Source organism: Psittacula echo, assembly GCF_963264785.1.
Source record: "Psittacula echo genome assembly, chromosome: 2".
In the NCBI taxonomy this organism is placed as follows: domain Eukaryota; kingdom Metazoa; phylum Chordata; class Aves; order Psittaciformes; family Psittacidae; genus Psittacula; species Psittacula echo.
Window position 1 is genome coordinate 60,325,884 of NC_137737.1, and position 21,356 is coordinate 60,347,239.

General features: G+C 42.7%; 1 protein-coding gene across 3 annotated transcripts in view; it reads right to left on the reverse strand.

Annotated features, from left to right (window-relative positions):
• The window catches only part of MAP4 (microtubule associated protein 4), a 166,965-nt gene that overhangs the window by 111,043 nt on the left and 34,566 nt on the right, over positions 1 to 21,356 (reverse strand). For all 3 annotated transcript variants that reach the window (XM_080611880.1, XM_080611881.1, XM_080611882.1), the window contains exon 3: positions 875 to 1,131. In XM_080611880.1, the coding sequence (XP_080468006.1) occupies positions 875 to 1,112 (238 nt within the window). In that variant the 5' untranslated portion in view covers positions 1,113 to 1,131. The remainder of the gene's footprint in view (positions 1 to 874; positions 1,132 to 21,356) is intronic.

A 21,356-nucleotide genomic window follows, 5' to 3' on the forward strand; every position in this document is an offset into this window, starting at 1 on the left:
AAGCTCAAAGTTCTATGATCTCTTTGCCCACCTCCATTCTTCCTACTCATTTGTTACCATGTAATGAACTATGTTACTGCGAAAAATTCAAACCTACATTTTCTGTATTACAAGGCACATGATACACTTCTAAACAATGCAAGTAAGTGCCTTAAATAGACCAGGAGGACTGCGGTATCACTCCCCATTCTGTAGTCCTGGAGCATCTGTTTATTCTGATGGATGATCATTACAGTTCTGCACATTCTACTTTCATCAACACTGGTGAGCAGCAAGATTAAGGCAAAAATAACTTCTGAAACAATCCCAGAATGGTTTGGGTTGGAAGGGACCTTAAAGCTCATCCAGTTCCAATTCCCTGCCATGCGCAGAGACACCTTCCACTAGACCAGGTTGCTCAAGGCCCCATCCAACCTGGCCTTGAATACTTAAAATGCTAATCTGCAAACCTTGCCAGCAACAGCTAGTCACCTATCATTACACCTTGGATTTGCCATCACTCAGAGTGGTGGCATCTTGCACAGTTCTAGTATTTTGAGATGCACAGTGCTGCATATACATGCATAGCAGTCACACTTCAGACAGTGTTTTCTCTGAGAAGTCCAAGGCAGTCCACGAAATATTAACAAAAATAATCATAACATCTCCTGCAGACTAGCAATAATAGCTTATTTTACAGGCTGAAGAACTGAACTGAAGGTAGAGTAGAAAAGCAAGAAACAGGATTTAATCTCAATCTTTGCTTTTAAAATTAATTGTTCAGCCTAAACCCAGCAACCTATAGAAGTCTTGCTTTAACAGGCTCAGCAATATTACAAGTGTTCTCTGATGCTTAAACGATGCAGCTTTCTGATATTGTGCTGTAGACACTTACTTTCCACCTGAATACCATCTGCATGGGGTTTGCTCTTTGGCTCCTGGCTCCCAGGTTTTGCATCATCATCGTCCAGCAGAGGAACATAGTCTGTTTTATCTACTGTTTCTCCAACCACGTCATCAAATTTCTCTGCCTCCAGTGTGGCAATGAAGTCCCTTTTCACTTCTTCCTCAATCTCAGGAGGTGGCTCTGTCAGAGCATCCGCAAGACTGAGGTTGTGATCCAAGTCAGCCATGCTTTAGCACCTTTGCAACCTGAAACATGATGGGGGAGGGGGAAGAAAAAGAAACAAAAGGTCTCTTATTAAAACATTTAAGTTTCCTCAGTTTGATGTTGACAAGTGTGTGCCTCCTGTGCCCTAACACTTTAGGAAATACTTGCTTTAGTGCTCAGTAATTCCCACATGTTTACAAACCCCACACACAAGTACAGAAACAAACAGGTACATCATCTAAATCAGGTTGTACTGCATGAGCATTCCATTTCATGTGATATTTTATCAGAACCTTAAGGAAAAAGAAAAAAAGGTAGGGGGGGACAGCCCCCCAGTACCTGGCCAGCATAAACAGAACCATACATTGATTTCTGCCTTGCCCCAGATCTCTGGGTTAATTACATATTCCCAGCAGCAGAAAAATATAGGACGCAAGGGAATTTAGTTCTTGGGTTCTCTCCTTATGGAGATTAGGATTTTACATAATCTCCGATGTATACTTCGGTGATGGTCCTGTAGCATGTTTATGTCCTCAGCAAACCTTATTAATACCAACAAACCCTCTCCAGCCCTAGGATTTGGGCTGGAACATGGAGTTTTAATAATGCTTACATGAAAAAATACACTAAAACTACACATGCAAACATTACATATAAAGTTGTGAAACTGAAATGAAGTAGAAAGAATCAACATTTATTGTTTCCTCCCTGATTTGTATCTCAGCATTCAATTAACTTCATGTCACTAAACAGAAAACGTACCTGAAAGGATTCATGTGTTTGGCAGCAAAAGCTTTCAGACTAGCATAACATAACAAATACACACCTAAATTAATTTTTTTTTCACATTTCATCCCTTTGAAGTTATTATTAGGAACAGCTGCCAACACACACAGATGTGAATTTATAGCAAGCTGTCTACAGGAACAAAATCCATCACTTCTGAGAGACAAAAGGGTCATTTCTGAAGCTTTCCTTCAGAGCAGTGTTAGCCAGCATTTTGTACATATGATGCTATCAGAACAGCAAAGGTATCAAAAGCTCTAGTCATACATTTTAGCTATTTGCAGAAGTTGTATGGTACAAACTGTAAAAACCAAAGCCATAAATGGTGGAATCAGGGAGTGGCTTGGGTTGGAAGGGACCTTACAGCTCATCCAGTTCCAACCCCCTGCCAGAGGCAGGGACACCTTCCACTAGACCAGGTTGCACCAAGCCCTGTCCAAGCTGGCCTTGAACACTGCCAGGGATGGGGCAGCCACAGCTTCTCTGGGCCACCTGTGCCAGGGCCTCACCACCCTCACAGGGAAGTGAAGTTTAGAGTTCTAACAACAATTTCATCCAAAGAAAAAGATATGAAGGAGCTTAGGTAAAGTGATCCTAATTTTACAACTAACTCTCACTATATTTGACAAGAACCACCAAGCCACATTAGGAGAAACAGAGCTGAAGATACTGAACTGCACATGTAAAGAGGCACCAACACACTCCCAAGAAAACACAACGGGTATTTGTACGTTGGTTAATGAAGGCCTGACCCAAGTGGCCACTGTGCAGCAGCCCAGGGTCACTGACTTACAGGGTGATGGCAGAACACAGATCCTCTTGTTTTGAAAGAATAAAAGCTCCTAGTCCTTGAACTGCAGGAAATTCTTTGTCAGCAGTATACGACCACCGACACATACCTACAGGCTTGAGCCTGCATCCAACAATATTTCGCATTCTTTATAAACAATGGTATCACACTGATATTGTTGTTTATGTAATTGCATGCAAGTATATTATGGAAACTAATTCAGTTAAAGCTGTTCTCTTTTTCCTTTAACAATAAAAGGTCAGACTTCAAGCCAGATCAGACTTCAAGCAGCAACTGCAGATTTTGTTCATTCTGATAAAAGCCCTGAAGAATTATCACTTAATGTAAATCTGGAGGTGAAAGATTTGGAGCTCTCAACCCTCTGTGCAGAGTCACAGTTGAACGAATTATGATTATTACAAAAGGTCATCTTTATACTGAAGTGAGTTTTATTTAAAAGTTTTTTTCAGATAGAGATCTGTGCTTTTTTGAAGACATGCCAGCAGGCAGAACTGACCATGTTACCCTTTCCTGAGTTTCAACCAAGGAAGTAAGACGCTACTAGAAGTTTCATCTTTGCACTGGCCAGTCTCTTCAAAGGAAGAAATGGGGCTCTTAAATAGCTATCTTTTCAATCCTGTCCTCCTTTGTTTTCAATTTGGAAGTAAAATCACAGAATGGTTTGGGTTGGAAGGGACCTTAAAGCTCATTCAGTTCCAACCCCCTGCCACAGGCAGGGACACCTTCCACTAAGACCAGGCTGCTCCAAGCCCCGTCCAACCTGGCCTTGAACACTGCCAGGGATGGGGCAGCCACAGCTTCTCTGGGCAACCTGTGCCAGGGCCTCACCACCCTCACAGGGAAGAACTTCCTCCTTACATCTCATGTAAATCTCCCCTCTGTCAGTTTAAAGCCATTCCCCCTTGTTCTATTCCTACCTGCCCTTGTCAAAAGCCTCCCTCCAGCCCCTTTAGGCACTGAAAGATGCTCTAAGGTTTCCTCGGAGCCTTCTCTTCTCCAGGCTGAACAAGCCCAGCTCTCTCTGCCTGTCTCCAGAGGAGAGGTGCTCCAGCCCTAAATGATGGTGTTCAGGAAGGAAAAGAAAAAAAAAAAAACAACACCAAAACAAAACAAACAAGAGGGAGCTACAAGTATTTCATCCTTTTCATTTAACATAAAGAAAAAACAATGTTTAGAATTTTTGACAAGCTGCTTCACAGTGCTACTAGCAAACACAAGAATCAAGACTATGGTCCAAAAATAGCTGCAGAACATCCAATAATTCAGGAAACAAGCAAGCAAAGGCTGGAGTGAACACACCAGATGCTAACAGAAAAAAACAGGCTCCCATTCCTTACAGCAGGCATGCCAGGCTGGGCAGAACCCAGCTCTGCAGATGTCACAAGTCCTCATGTTCATAGCACCAGCTTTGGTTCCACACCAGTGCCAGCACATCAACATTACCCAGCAAGAACCCAAAGCTTTATTTAAAAAGCATTTAGGAAAACCTCCCTTTTTAGCCTCGCTCCAAAAGCCCATGAGCAGTAGATTACAGCCCGTAAGCTGAACTATCAGCTCACAATATTCACACATTCACTTCAGATTAAACATTGCTATTTTAGTTTCAGGAACATGAGTGGCCTTTTAGGAGCATTTCCTCTTGACAGCTTAATTTAGGGTATGTCCAAACAGCAAGTCATTGCTGTCCTCCCACTCTAATGGAAACTATTACCCAGCATCTTTATAGAGGTCCTTTAACATCCAGCATCCTTTCCTCTGCATGACCCAAACCCAGAAACTATCAATAGCCAAAACCAGAGATCTGTACAGCCATCATCATCGATTTATATGCAGAGCAAGCTTGTAAGCAATATTTAGATGGCCCAGAAGTTACATAGTTGTAACTTGTTCCACTGAGATATTCAGTCACCTTTCCTCTAGAGCTAACCAACTGCACCTCAATTAATGGAGCAAATGCCTCTGGAGCTGCCACATGAGTGAGGTTAGGGAAGCAGTCTGGAATTCTGAAACACAAATCAAGGTTAATTCCACCGAGCCCATCCTCCAATATATGAATGTTCCACCACAAGCAACTCATGGCTTCACATCATGCTTTTTTCAGTCCATATGAATGTGGTAGCAGTTTATGAAATAGCTGCCATAAAATAGCATTTTCAATGTCTCTATTTCAGACCTGTGTCTGAACTAGGACCCTAAAGCAATTTAGTTTCTGGGGAAAAATAATAATGAGGTTACGCAGACTTACTGGCAGTACATTTCCTTGTCTGTATTTAACAGGGAATGCAGAAACTATGTATTAAAAATTAATAAATCAGCTTCACTAATAAAAGTAATCTTACATATTTGTAGCAAACACAGACGTGGCATCTCAGGAACATGGAAGCACATATCTGGGAACCAGACCAGAAGCAACTTCACCACTTTCCATTTCCGGTGCTACAGCAGCCAAACCACACTAGTTCCCAAACACCCAGTTTGAACTAGGGCTTACGGAGTTAACAATGACAAAAGGAAAGTATACTGCACAGATTCCGCCTGGGGGTAGAAGGCAAATCCTGAAGCATATTCATGTGCTGACCAGCTTAGCAAGTCAGATGCTTCCTGTACCATTTCCACTCATATGGAATGAAGTTAGCTTCCCACAGGAAGCATTCCAGAATATTCATCAAGATGGACCTTAATACAGTGTGTTACGTAGCCAAGCATATCAGATATTAACAGAGTACAAGTATGAATTCTGACATTAATTTTTAAGATCACAGAACCCTAGAATGGTTTGGTTTATAAAGGACCTTAATTCCAACCCCCCTTCCATGGGCAGGGACACCTTCCACCAGACCAGGTTGCTCCAAGCCCCATTCAACCTGGCCTTGAACACTGCCAGGGATGGGGCAGTCACAGCTTTCCTAGGCAAGAAGAAAGGGCAAAAGTGAAGAACAGAGGTTTCAGAAGGCAGCAGTTTAAAAATGCATCAAATAATTCCTCAGCTGTGAAACAGCTGCTGAGGTCCTCCTGTTTGTTAAATAGCAGAGGGAGTAACAGCAATGATGGGGTAACACCAACCTGCCCAACTCAAGATTTCAATCTCTGAATGAGCCTCAAATGACAGTCAAGTCCTCCCTGAAGAACGCCAAGGTAAGTACTTTGCTCAGAGGAAAGGTGTGGAAAGAAAGAGACCATGGCATTATCAGTCCTTCATGACAGCTGTACTACAGACACAGAAAAGAGTTTTCCTGTAGCTAGATATTCCTCAATCCATTCCAGGAAATCTTCAAATTATTCCACTGCAAATAAATCATATGCCCTTAATTCACACTTTTATTTTTTAAAGAATTGTTTAGCCCTCTTCATGTTCCAGCAACAGCTGATCTGTTATGTACAGTATTTGCCCCATCTGTTCTTTTTTATGCTCAGAATCTTTGCACACCCAGTAACCTGTTCATTTTGATAAATAAAATCAATTTTGTTAGCTAATCTGAAATGATACCGAAGAGTTATTTTCATCTCACACATCTCACAGACACATACATACCACACACCCGCATCCTGGTGTCTTATTCCAAAGAGCTCCTACTATTTACCCCATTCAATTATTCTTTCCCTTTCAAAAACAAGCTCCTTGCTGGGTGTTCCCACCATCTTATCTGATGTTTGACCACATCCACAACAGTGAAGTTTGCTCATGTACACAGAACTTGTGCTCTGTGAACCAATTTGGAGATCCTAGAGATCCCAAAGGAGTTAGACTGGCACTTCCTTGCAGGAATTTTACTTGAAGTGACCCAGTGTAAGAACTTTCAAGAACCATCACCTACCCTCTGAATCATCAGAATCATCAGCTACCCTCTGAAAGCAGAGGCAATACAAACATTTGCATAAGCCGCTGCCTCTAACTCCCCATCTAGGGAAGAGTGGAATTTATTTCCTGAACTTTGTATTTCCATTTTGTAACTTCTTTAACAGCGCTGCTGTGTACATGCCTCTGGGCACGCACAGGCTGTGAATCTCAAGTTATGATCAGTCTGACCCAGATTTTGTGCATCTTGTCTGAAGATGGAGAAAGGGAAGAGTGGGCAAGTAGGGGCAGAGGATGCTGCCCACAGAAAGATAAATACTTGAAAACTTCTAAAATGTTTAAACAGAATCATACTTGGCACCAGATGTTGACTGACCTCCCTTGTTCTGGCAAAGGGAATAGATGATTTTTCCCAGAGAAGCATGAACACGACAGGTACCACCCTCTGCCAATTATACAGGGCAGTGTTCACTGCCTGCCAGCCCCACAGTGACACAGCACTTTAGCCAACTCCAGAGCCCTGCTCATCTCCTACAATGAATACACACCTCTGCTCTGTACAGAGTAAGCTGTACTCAGTCTCTATCTTCCCCTTCACACCGATTTTGATAGATGGCAGCTGTATCCCTACCAATATTAACTATATATTCTCCTCTACCTAGCTACAGTTCGAGCAAACTTCATGCCAAAGAGGGAAGAGACATCTGTTCACAAGAGTAGCACATCTAAAAGAAGTAAGAAACAAAGCAATGTTTACTCACTTCTGCTTGTTGAAAGGAGACCGATACACAGACTCATGTGAAAACTCTGATACACAGATTTACGAAAAGCATGTATATTATTACACCAGATCCACTTGCTCCTTTAAAATTAGCTCCTAACTACATACAGAACAAAATCCCCAACTGGAAGAAGCAGAGACAGCTCAATCGTAACTCCCATTTCTCCTGCTGTAAGTCAGCCTGCTTTTCTTAGAGGAGGCTCCCATGAGCACTTCACAGTGGCTATTGAGGCATAAAAAACTGGATAGCAAGGAGCAGATATATGCTAAGTCATCTTCCTTCACAGTCTCCTGACGGGAGTCATCCATGAAAAGTATGTCTGCATCGATCTTCCAAGAGAAGCGCACACATTAATGAAGCAAGCTGCTGATGTTTCTTACATTCCATGGCTGAGCACACCAAATCTATGACCTAATTCAGTGTTTTACGGGGGTTTTCGGCACAGTCTGGACCAGTGGCATTAATTTTATTATTTCAAAGTTAGATACAGTAAGATGCCTGCTTTATTTTTCATAGAATGGTTTGGGTTGGAAGGGACCTTAAAGTTCATCCAGTTCCAACCCCCTGCCACAGGCAGGGACGCCTTCCACTAGACCAGGTTGCTCCCCGTCCAAGCTAGCCTTGAACACTGCCAGGGATGGGGCAGCCACGGCTTCTCTGGGCAACCTGTGCCAGGGCCTCGCCACCCTCACAGGGAAGAACTTTCTCCTCACAACTCATCTAACTCATCTACTCCCCTCTGTCAGTTTAAAGCCATTCCCCCATGTCCTATCGTTTGACTTGCCCTTGTCAAAAGCCCCTCTCCAGGTTTCTTGTTGGTCCCTTTAGGCACTGGAAATTGCTCTAAGGTGTCCCCAGAGCCTTCTCTTCTCCAGGCTGAACAAGCCCAGCTCTCTCAGCCTTGGAGCATCTCCATGGCCTCCTCTGGACTCACTCCAACAGCTCCAAATCCTTCTTAAGTTGGGGGCCCCAGAGTTGGAAGCTCTCCATCCAGTCTCCTCCAGCCTGCATCTGTGCTTGGGATCACTAGTTAAGAATAAGACTACGGATAGTTCTATAGCTAAAATCAAAAACCAATTTTGAACTTTGAGCAGTTGTTTAAACTGGAGCACTGTTGGCAGCTCTCTCATAGCTCCTGTGAGCTGAAGCAAAGAGCAGAGAGCAGTTTCCAGCTCCTGCCTTCACCGCATGTGCTGCCAACCTCCGTGCCATGCTAACAGGGCTGCTTACGTAATGCCTCACATAAAAATATCTTATTACTAATTTCAAATGCATGTTTGGACTTTCAGCAACATCAAGTTTTCACTAAGAGTCATGTCATCCAAAACCACATTCTCTTTCAGATTATACATAAATACAGCTTGAGAGTTTCCAACTATTATTTATACAGCTTTAGTAATTGTCTCCTCCTTTATGAAGGACAAAGGAGGTGGCAAGTATAGAGAAAGCAGGTTTAAAGCATTTGATGGTTTTAAGCCTGGATTGCTACAACAGGTAGAGTACCTGCAGGTTTGTTTCCCTTCTCGGCACAAGTTCTCCAACAGCCTTCTGGCTAATTTTAAGAATACAGCATATATTCACTATGTCTCGGAATCTCCAAGCTCCTATAGGTAATGAGTCAAGAAGGGCACAACTAAAGTAAAGAGGAGAAAGTCCCTATTATTGCCTCCATGGAAAAACACAAGGACAACATAAGCATTTCCACTGAAGACTACCAAGCTGCAGTCCATGCCTGTAATCTTGCAGATAGAATAGGAACCAGTGATGGCTGCGAGGGTAACACAGAGGACTTTGGGACATATTGCTGTGTTCATGGAAGTCTGAGCTTTTATACAGAAGTCAGTGCCACTGAACCACATACTAACAACCATAAAAATACCTCCAAAGGCTTGATGCACATCTCAGCTCACTTCCACAATCAGTTTACAGCCACACATGAGATGATAAACGTGATGGTTTAACTTCTGACTTTAAATGGGTTTAATGAAGTTGAGATTCATCTCGTCAACGGAATTTCAAAGCAGAGGCAGAGCTTCAGCCATTACTGCTTCCTCATAACACAGTTTGCTCAGAGTCATTTCCTCTTCCATGTCTGATATCTCACTACTTCCCCTTATCAGGTCACTGATAACACTTCCCTCAGCTTTGATTCAGACTGTTATTCTCGCTTGAGCTTTTTTTCCTACAGCAAAAAGCCTACACAACAAAATAGGTTAAACGAGCTCCAAGTGACACTACACACGTGCGCACACACACACACACACGCACACACATTGAAACACTGCTGGAGATTCTCAAGCTGCCTGTAGACTGTTCAGTTGTTGGTAACCAAACTTGCACATTAGGCACACAAGGAGCAAAGACAGATCCAAGCAGAAAATTGATTGAGTCCTCTAAGCACTGCTGATTTTTCATTTGGGAAAGGAAAGCCAGATTAAACCTGTGAGCAAGCACAACCATGAGCAAACACACTGGAGTCAGGTAAAGCCTTGGGAGGAACACATGTATACATGTACTCTGGATAAGGAAAAAAGCCTAAAGCAAAATAGAAAACAAGCTTAAAGAAGTGGAAGGGGAGGAAATGAACACCAGAGTCACAAGAGGACTAAGCAGAAGCTTGACTGTGGTGCGCTGGTTAGTAAACTTCCCTCTTAGTGATATAGCTCTAAGATGTGAGAACTGCACTGACTGACGCCTGAACACAAAGGAAGCTAGCACAGCTATCTTCTGGTGGGGTTAGGAACTTTTCCAGGCTGTGGCCACAGGGACAAGCTGGGAAGCAGTTATGATCTCAGCTGTACTAAAGAATTAGGAAACTTGGATGGAACTGAAGTGACTCTGCAGAAGATGCTTACGCCACTGCACGCAGGGGGCTGCAAGCACCGCAGGTGGTGAACAGGGACTTCATGCCAACTGCACTTCCTTAATGCCATTAGTCACTCACTTCCATGGGCATGTTAATATTTTGAATAAACAAAGAGCAACTGTCAGGGCAGAATGGAAACCACCACAGCAAGGGCAATAGACTAAGACAGGGAAAGTCATTTGAACAAAATGAGCTCTGGCTGACAAAGGCCATTTTTTAACACCATACCTTCAAGTTCTTGTAAATTTCAACTTCAGAATTTCATAGTTGATTGCTTAAAGAAGTGCAGTTATTTCAATTTCACAATGCCTTGTAAGATACTACATAGTTCTGGGGTGTATTTAGTATTTCCAAAGAGTAACCACCATCTTGGAGGGTTTCATTACTTAGGACACAAGCCATTTCTCCACGGTTAAAGTATTATTTGTGCTGTTAATTGTTACTGCAAATATACCCAACTTCAACAACTAGGCTGCATACAATAATAAAGGCAATGAGGCATGTTTTCACCATATTCAATTATTCAGATGGCACATGAATCAGCAAAGTAAGCCAGCAGAGTGTCTCCCAGTACTTGTGCCTCTTCAGTAATGTTAAAAAGATTCAGTTTTCTGAAGATTTGAAACAACTTCTATTTTCTTCCTGCCCTCCAGACATTCACAGCTTGGAGAGCTTCCACTTCATGAAATGATAGCCCACAGAGATAACTAGGCAGAAATCCTGAACTAGCCAGAGGAAAGCTGTAAAATAACCTCCTCTCCCCACATGTGGTTCTCCTACTCGCTGTCAGTATAACAGCCATAATTAAAGTCAGCCTCCAAGCTGACAGGCCAACATTTTTCAGGTTTACTAAAGCTACATATCAGTTTATAGCTGCTCTTTTTAGATGCAGGCATTCACTTACGTTAAAGTTATCTGTACTTAACAAAAAGAAATCATTTTACTTCCAAGTAAAAGGGGCTTCAAAAAAAACTGCAGGGACCAGAAGAAGGCCATCCAGGAGAGGTTAACAGCAACAAGGACAACTCAAGTCTACTTGAGTTGTCAAATATAGCTAGACAAATTGTAACTTGGGGAAAAACACTTTGACTTGTCTTTCTGATGAGGACTGTGCCCAGCCTGACAGACACAATGATCAGACATCAGCTTTGCATGTCCGTAAGGGCTGTTACCTCCCCAACACCAGGCAGATCTGCAAAGTCCATTTGAGTTACGCAATCCACACACCACCAGGTAATGAAAAGTGCCCAAATGCAAATGAAAAATTCCTTGGAGTTCACTTCCTTCATTGGAGGGAGACTATTCTAACAGCTACTAAATACTGAAAGACCTTGTGACAGGATTATACATTTAGAGCTGTAACAAACACAACAAGATTACTGTTGTACAAGATGGCTGCTCCACCCTCTCTAGGGCAGAAGCCTTGTCAACCAGGATGATGGTTTTCAAGAAACTTTGGCCTTATGCTAACACATAGATCAGCGCATCACTCAACTTTTCCATCTGCATCTACAATAGACTCTTCAAAGAGGCATTCAATGTTCATTTAAAACACAAGCTCAGCACCAGCCAAAAGAACTTGCTTTTATAGTGATCTTGGTCCACAAGGAAGTTGGGTCATTCCAACATTTAACTTAGCTCTGTTGTTTTATGAAGTGCCATTTTCAGCCTCCCAGCCTGGTGTTTAATGCATTTCACTAAGCATTTGCTTCCGAAAACAAAGAGACAAGCCACCCATGCAGCCAGGCTCCTGGCAAGAGATCACCTGCAAGGCTAGAAATTCTCCTGCCATGTACAAATTAACATTCACCACTCCTACAAAAGAAAGTGGATTCTGCTTGAGCAAAGCGTCCTGGAGAGGACCAACTGCGCTATTCCCTGTACTCCTTCCACACAAGCTGATTACTGTAGCCAGAACTGTTATTAGAGAAGGAAATAAATAAATCATAGAATCATAGAATAGTTAGGGTTGGAAAGGACCATAAAGGATCATAAAGTTCCAAACCCCCTGCCATGGGCAAGGACACCTCACACTAAACCATGCCACCCCAGGCTCTGTCCAACCTGGCCTTGAACACCACCAGCGATGGAGCATTCACAACTTCCCAGGGCAACCCATGCCAGTGCCTCACCACCCTCACAGTAAAGAACTTCCTCCTTATATCCAATCTAAACTTCCCTCGTTTAAGTTTGAACCCGTTACTCCTTGTCCTGTCACTACAGTCCCTGATGAATAGCCGATCCTCAGCATCCTTGTAGGCCCCCTTCAGATACTGGAAGGCTGCTCTGAGGTCTCCACGCAGCCTTCTCTTCTCCAGGCTGATACTAGTACTTTAAGACTACACGTTATGATTATGTTATGACAATAAAAGAAAGTCAAAGAAATCAATTAATCATCTTCCATATAACCAACACTACCAGTACAGATACTTTGGACTAAGAGCTCAAGAGCAGCAGGGCTGCTCAGAGAGGTGGTAGATTCTCCATTCTTGAAGATGTTCAAAACCCAACAGTACCAAGTTTTGGGCAACATGCTTCACGTGACCCTGCTTTAAGCTGTGAAGGTTAGACTAGATTATCTCCAGTGTCCCTGCCACCTTCAACCATTCTGTGATTCTGACATGTTTTGAAGGCTACTGTTCATATTTTTTAAACCAATGATCAAAAGCCTATGAACAGAACAAGAATGTCCTAAAGCACTTCCATTTTGCATCTTGAAGGCAAGCCTTAAAACCAAACCAAAACCAGTCTCCGATCTCCCTGGGCACTCATACAGCTTTGGAAAGGATGCATTTCTGTCCCAGCTGAAAGGATAAAGCAGTGTGGAGAGCACACAGTAGTACAGTCCTGCTGTAGAGACAGAATTTCGTTCATGCAATGGCTTTTGATAACAATGGAAATAAGACAAGGCTATGTAAAAAAAACGAGGAATCATTCCAGAATTTGCATCTCTGATATGCAATGGCCAATCTTGTTCATTCAAATTTTCAGGTAACTCTCCTGTTGTTAATTCAAGAGCTAAAATTACTTTGAGTGCTATGATGCTACCTCAAGGAGTCCTAACGAGTCCTGCAACAGAAAGGCAGCCACTGATCCTACTTACTAATATACAAAGTCTTCCTCCTGCTGCTTCAAAAGACCCACAAGCTATTACTTGTCTGCAGTTGCTTTAGTTTGTCTACAGTGCGAGGCCAAAAGTCAGTACAGTAGGAAGTGCTTGACTTGCAAAACTACGAAGACAACCAGAATGCATCTGGGAGGTCAGCTCCAAAAGCAAGAATTTCATGTATACACACAAGAAAGATCAGTTTCTCACTATGGCCCACCTTCTTCCTGCATGGAAAAGTATATGAAAATGCTGCTTAAGGTAAAAACAAGTATTATCTATGCATGTTATCATTACTAATACGAATATCTGGGCTTTTGTTAGCATACTGCCACGAGTTGTTACAACCAACTCATGAGGCTGAAAAAACAGCAGCCCCTTGATGAGTTGCTGATCCTGGTTGTGAGCACCCTGTCCAAAGCACCACACTTCCCATCCCACACAGCAACATGTGGCCACAGGCTCGGACGCAGCAAGTGAACTTCTGCCTCATGGAACAGCAGGAAGAAGAGCACCATCTGAAGACAAAGCATTGAAGTTCACGCATCCATGCATTTCCCTTTAGAGAACTTGTTCCTAAAGCACAGCTTTCAGGAAAACATGAGAGGTCATAAAATAGGCCCAGCTGTTGCTCTGAAAGTGTTGAGAGTTGTCAAAGAACCTGAGAAGGCTGAACTTACCTTACTCAAGAATGATCACATTCAGAAGCATTACTTTTCTGGAACACAGCATTTACATGGCACAGATTAGGCCTCGCCTGTTCCAAAGATCTCAGTGTGAAGTTCAGTGTGCATGGGCACTTGTACTGGGCGTGAGACTGTGGTTGCTACCTCAGATTTCAGAGTCTCAGTTGCAGGTTTTCCATTGGTTACATTCCCTTCTGACCTTATTTCGAGTTCTCTGCTCAGGTTGAGGAGATACTTTTTACAGAACGTGTCTTTAAGCAGGTAAGTAATGAGACACAAGGGCTCCAGGAGATGCATGGAAATGCCAAGCATAAAGTATATCCCTATTTTATAGGCATATATTTTATAGGCATATACTGAGCAGAAAAGATAAGACAGCAACTTCTTTTGCTATCTGGCCTTTAAAAAGAGCCAAATTCTGGTCACAGAACCCAGAGATGAAAAACTCCAGACACCCAAGAGAGTAACAATACCACATCCCTGGAAATGACACTGAAATTGCTCTGTGTTTGTCAGAAAGCCTGAAATGAATTTTGTAACTTCCCCATGGTATGTACCACTGGAGAGGCAGCACATTTGACAGCAAGAGCCTTTAAGCTGCCTAAGAAACCACTTCCACCAACATAAGATTTAACACAAAGAGAGCTGACCAGCGCTACCAAAACTGTCAAGAGTGAACAAACATGAACTGTGGTAAAAATTTTTCTGATTTCCCTTCTGCCCAAATCACAAATGAAGCCTAGAAGGGTAACAAATGGAAGGAAGCTCACCAGGACTAGTCCCTAGTGCTTCAAGAAGCTTACTTAGACAAAATCAACTGGTTTGGAAAAGATATTTAAGATCATCAAGTCCAACCATTACTCCAGGACCACCACCACTAAACCACGTCACTGGGGCTCATCTACATAGGTTTTGAACACTTGGAACCAAAGAAAAGTCTTTGAGCACGTCAGGGCTGTGGGAAGGGGGAAGGCTCCCACAGGAAGAGGGCCTTACATCAGCCTAGCCACAACTGGACAAAAACCAGAGCCGAGAGGCTTTAGGAGTGTCAGGCTAAGAAAAGGAAGAGTGATACAACTGCAAAGAATCACCCCAGCAGAGCACTTCCAGCCCTGATTTCACTTCATTTGCATCCATTCCCAAAAAAATATGTGGCATGTATTCATGCCTGCAAAGAGCATTTTACTATTGTTAATTATACTTAAGCACAGCAAGATGAGATAAGAGAACACCAACTTCCCAAATTATTCCCTCCCTTTGGGCAATTTTACTACTATTAACCACTCAACAAGATGGGGTAAGATCGTCCAAGTTAGATTGCTCCATTATGAGTTGTACCATTTCCAAGCTGATAAAAAGTCACAGTAATAAACTTGCCTTAAGTTACAGCACCATAGATGCTCTGCCAGAGCAGCTCTGCTGCAAGTACAAGAATAACTTTCCTATAAGCCCCAGCAGGGATTAGGGACTCTAGAAGGTGGGGATTAATGGTCTTGGCTGGCCTTCAAAAAAGCCGCATGGAAGATGAGTTCATAGATAAAAACTGTGAGGGACTTTCAAGTCCCTTGCTCTGCAAAGGCCTATAAGAGTTGAAATAAGAGACCTACAAAAACCTGCTATGTCATCTCCAAAAATCAGAAATGCCTATCTATGGAAAATAAAGGAGTCTGCCCACCTTCTCCACAGACTTGTAAGTTTTAGCTCTAAAATGACTTATTCCTTAACAACTTAAAAAGGCAGCTTCCCAGAGCCATCCTCATCTGCTGTTTTTCAGGCTGCCTCACAGAAGACAAGATTTTCTGTGCTGCTCACCAGGAGAGGCAGCACCAAATAAGGAGAGTTTCATTAATCACGAGGGGAAGAGTCTCCTGTTTTCACTTGGCAGAGAACAGAGGGAAAGACACTCAAGAGTGGGGGCAGGGCATAAAAACTCTGCTGTTAGCAAAGCACTTTCTTTCTGTGTTGCATATTGACTGCTAAGCCACAAACCAAACGGGCAAGGCAAGCAGCTGTTCCCGTCAGCTGCTTTCCTTTAATAGCACATGCATCAGGAAGAAAAGCAGCTTTCACCTCCCCAGGAGCAAAACCCAGAAAATAATGGCTTTCTGGCTTTTGCTGAAGAGTCCCTTCTCTTGGGAAGAAGGGCAGGGTGGCACATTCCTAGTATCTGCCAATAACTCTCATTTTCATTAGGAATTTTGTACCTCCTCATTCTTCTCCCCACAAGGCCATCTCACTGCTTTGACCTGGAAAAGACAACTAAAGAATGCACTCAAAAAGGGAGAAGTTTCACTACAGAAGTTCACCTCATTCACTTAGTTGTTCACTTAGTCCTCCTGTCAGCTCCTCTAAATCCATCCTACTTCACATTTGCCTTGTGTATGCGGCTCCCAGAATAATGGATCTTGTGCTTATGTGAGAATTTTGGCTTTACTTTCTAAGATGATTTCTTCTGTTATTGTTATCGTACAGTATGAACACTGGAACTACAAACCAGGAGATGAGGAAGAGCTCAAGTCATGCTGCGAGGAAAGTTTTTCAGAGATCTAAGTCCAGTTGAATTATGGTTGTAATACCGCTGTACAGGCCGCCAATGCCTTCATGGTATCACAACATTTTTCCCTTATGCACCTCTGAAAGGATATGAAGGAAAGACCACAAAGGACGGATTCTGAAAATAAGTTAGTCAAAAGAAGCTGTCATTGAAGAGTAAAATAAGCAGCCATTAAATAGTATTTAACATGTTACATCCATACTGTATCTCATGCATACAACAAGAAGTTTGTTGTAGCTAGCCTAGAAAATCCAGGTTAATTTTTTTGTATAGCAGCAGGAACAATTCAAGCTTGTGGAAATGGGTTGGCAGAAAGGGGCAAGAGCTCCTTCAGCAACTTGGCCCCCTTCTTTCACAAGGATTATCAAGAAGGATAAATAAAGTCAAAAATGGTACTGGAAAGACTTCTGCAAGTAGACCTCCTAAAGGGCAGCTTTGTGTCTTCTCCTACTCAGATACATGATCTGATGCCCACAAGAAAGGCTGGAAACTTCAGTCATCAGCTGCAAGCAAGCGGACTCCCTAGAGAAGTACCCCAAGACCAACATGCTAGCCAGCGTTAACCAAAAAGCAAGATAAAATTTGAGCAAGGAGCATAAAACATCACAGGTTGCAGAGAGCAGCTACCGCAGATACAACCACGCTGCTCCCCTGGCTGCAGCCAAGTATGCACATCACTGCTTACAGGAACTCAGTTTACATACAAACTTTACTCCTTTGCCTAGATAAATAATTCTAGTTGTGTTAGTGACTATATTACAGTAGCTACTTTACTTTTAATTAAAATAAGCATCTCTCCTGACAACATAATTATACAGCATGAGAACCTGTTGATCAGGACACAGAACTAGTAGCTTCAAAATGAGAAAGTTGACTAGCAAACTGTTTTTGTCAATGACAACTCATCACTACCTTGATGTTTCAGCACCAGATGGATGGAACAACAAACCTGTCAATGCTTTTCCCAGTAGATTAGCACAGAGCAAACAATACTTTAAAGCTTTCCACTAGTGGAAGGTCAAAAAACTTTCAGAGAAAGAAACAAGTCACAGTTCCATACTAAGAAATGAGTTTTAGCTACATGCAAATTTTGCAAGATCTTAGCTATAAGCAAGTAAATTGGTTTATGGAGTCAGCAGCTGCCTTGGAGAATCATGCCTTCCCCTCAGGATTTCAAGAGCTGACAAACATGCCCCAGAAGGAACCTGGACATAGAACAGACACACTTGAACTAGTCGAGAAGTGGTGGCTTGCCATTTCGAAAACCTCAAAGCATTATGGAAGCAGACATTTAAAAAAGGAGAAGCAAACGCTCTGTTAGTGCCCAACCAAGGTTTCAGAGCATCTGCCAGAGCAGAACTCTGCAACCATGTAGGCAAACTAGTTTAGAGTGAATGGGCCCATTTACCAAGCATAAGCAGCTGTCCTGATTTCACATGTAACAGTTATTTTTCTCCTTCCTATTAGCTGCTGCAGTGCTGTGTTTTCGCTTTAGCCTGACAACAATATTGATAACACAGTGATGTTTGTCATTGCCAAGTAGTGCTTACTCTAAAGTCAAGGACTTTTCAGTCTCTCATGTTCTGCCAGTGAAGAGGGGCACAAGAAGCCAGGAAGAAGCAGAGACAGGACACCTGACCCAAACTAGCCAAAGGGGTATTCCATACCACAACATGTAATTGTTGGTATACTTATAAGTAGGGATATTTGTGCCCACGCACAAGTAAGAAAACAAAAATATAAAGTTAAAAAAAAAAAAAAATCAGAAGTCCTTTAAAATGAAGGTAGAAGCATACAACTTTAAAACTGCTGAACACAGTTGGGCACCTCTTCAAGCAGAACTGAGGCCTTTGGCTACAATAGCTCATGAAAGGATTTGCTAGAAGCCAGGAAGTAAACATTGCCTGCCTGTGATCCAAGAGAAAGAGGCACTCCTATCTGGTAATGTAACAGCTTCAAAACAAAGGTAGAAGGATAATTTAGCTTCAGAATCATATGCAAAGAGGAGAAAGGTCCAGTGAGTCACCACAAGCCTTCCAGAGGGCACAACACGCTTTTCTGAGGGACCACAGAATACAAGGCACATTCCTGTGCTCCATTACCAGTGCTAATGTACCACAGGCGAGCAGAGCAGAGACCTTCTCCCTCAGCAAGGGGATTACTTGCAAGATACCATTTATCTCAGCATCCATTCCTCCTGTGCCATAACACAAGCCGCATGCAGGCCCACTAGAGGCAATGTTACCAGGCGCCTACAAAACTCCCAGTACCTCCCATGCTACCAAGAGGCATAAAAGGGAAAAAATACAGTGAAGTGCTCAGAAATTTGTTCAATAGCACGTTAAAAGGTATTTAAGCTCTAGGCCAAGGCCCAATAGGGAACACCGTTAGACCAGAAGGTAAGCAAGTATGTTCATGTCTCCTTCATAAGGGTATTTATCAGATTCTTGAATTATAAGAACAGTACATTCTGAAAGCACTATGTCATCCCAGACTGACAAACTCAACAGCAAGAAAAGCTAAAGGTTACATGCCAGACCCTTCTGCTTCCTCTAGACTTGTAGCTTATCCCTTTTAGCCAGAGAAGGAGGCCAGCTCAGTCCTTAAGCTGCTGCTGTTGTTTCTTACCAGCACGCCATTTTAATTCTCTCAAAGCAGGGAAACACTGCTGCTCTCACGTGATGTTTATTCTTAGAGAGGATACCAGGGATTTTTATTTAGCCAACTTCAGTCATGCAGTTGGCCAAGTGCCATAAGAGCATCACGGAACTCCTCAGTTCTGAAAAGGGAGTGGCATTAGTGCAGTATAGACAGATTAATAGCATTAGAAGTGTCAGGTTAGGCAAGGTAGACCTGGGTAACTGGAGATAACTAACTCTCCCCAGAATGTTGTTACTGCCAAAGTTCATGACAGACTTTGTAAAAAACCACGTGACAGCCCTAGTCTGAGGTACACTTAACTACTTACACCCTTCATACAGCTGAACCCAATTCTTCCTGAGCTACTCAAAAGAACAAACTCTACCCCTTCCATCTTCCCATTACCTTCAGCTGGTTTCAGTGTCAAAATTCCTGCCTGCCTAAGAAAGCGACCAGCACTAGCTACTAGCAACCCAGCTAGAGCAAGCAGAATCACAATTAGGAAAACAACTCTCAAAAGTAACTTCAAACTTAAGTCTGGGCAAAACATTGCTCCTACTTTTTAGTTTCTCTTCTAAGAAACATGCTCAAATGTTGCCAGCTGATGAACGCAGACTTAGTTCAGCTAGAATGGTGCCTGTGTGGCTTCTCTGGTTAGGTGGAAAAAAACAAGATGCCCTGTTGGACAACTCTTACATCAGGTTGGAGCACAGGAAAATGCCAAGAGCAGCTTCAGCAAGAGGCCTCATGTCACTTACCAGTCTCAAGGAAGATATGTGAGAGCAATTGCTTCTCTTTGCTCATACCCTTTGGGTTTAAAATCTGATGGGGTGGCAACGGAGGGAAGAATGCTCATTTCTGAAATGAATTAATGCAGGGTAATAGCTTCCGCCTTCCAAAATGTATGCAGGAAGCCAGCAGAGGAGGAAGGGAGTAGCTACTGCAGTTCAACCACCATTGTATTTACATTTCCGTGCTCTTGATAACAAATACATTCAACGATGGCTGAAAAACAAGGCATTGGTTAGAAAACAAAAGCTGAGCTTTCATGAAAGAAAGAGCAATAAAAAAATCTCAGGTCTCCCCGCAACGTTATCAGCTACAGTCTATGAGTTTCTTTAGAGAATGATTCACTTCCTTACTGCAGGTACAGCCGCAACATCCAGTATCACAGTATTGTGCCTCTGACACATGCAGTTTCCCTTCCAAGTGGAGAAGGATAAATGACCAAGTAAATCATTGTGCAGTGTAATACCGAAAAAAAGAAAATCCACCTTTTTAAATTTAATTAGAGGATCTGCCCACATGTCTTTAAGGAAGTAAAACCATAAGTAGTGAAGTGACATGGTAGCATTGCCTTCTTCCCACAGGTGTTCTCCTACTTCAAGGGCTACATCTCAGCCCTGTTCTTGGCATTCTCACCCTCGAAGGTCAGCCCATACTTTCTCAGCTCCCTTTTAGAAGGGTGGGTGATAATGCACCAGCCCCCCCTCCAGCAAACTGCAAAATCCTCTCAAGGACAAGCACTCACTCCTGGTTAGCTAAAGCACAGAGGCAGAGAAAGCTTTCTTATCTGCTCTCCTTGTCTGAGCAGAATTTTCTGTAGGCAAAACACTGCTGCAGGAGGGGAGCAGAGAGTCACACAGCAAGTAGCTACTTGCTCTTACCACAATTATTATCAGCAGCAGCCCCAATCTAGTTCACTTTTGATCAATAAAAGGATCCTAAAGATGTGGGTTTGTGCATGTTTCTTTCCAGTTAGAGCAGTTATACAAAAAATACAAATTAATCCAGCAGGTAGTGTTTTTAGAAGTACCTTCTCCTCACTTATACACATGTACCCAATACAATAACCAAATGAAGTTCTCAGTGCCACAAGTCATAGTCGGTATTTGTTGTTTAAGAAAGCAGGTATGACCAAACATGCAACTGTGCTTGGCTGAAAGAGCTCTAACAAAATAAGCAGGAAGAACCCACTTATTTCAGACTGACAAGCCAAGATGAACAGGTTTTGTAAAGAACCCAAGATACTCCTCAACCAGGTCATCCAACAAGAACGAACTAGCTAGCACCAGATTCACACAAACACTTCCTCCTTGCTGCCTGCTCTCCCAGGCTGCTCCAAAGGATGTTGGGGAGGAAGTTTCTTCATTCATCTAAGCAGTCAATGACCGTGGATTAAATGTTCCCGGATAAATTACTTCAGGAAGCATTTTTAGCTGCTGAATACAGTCTGTGG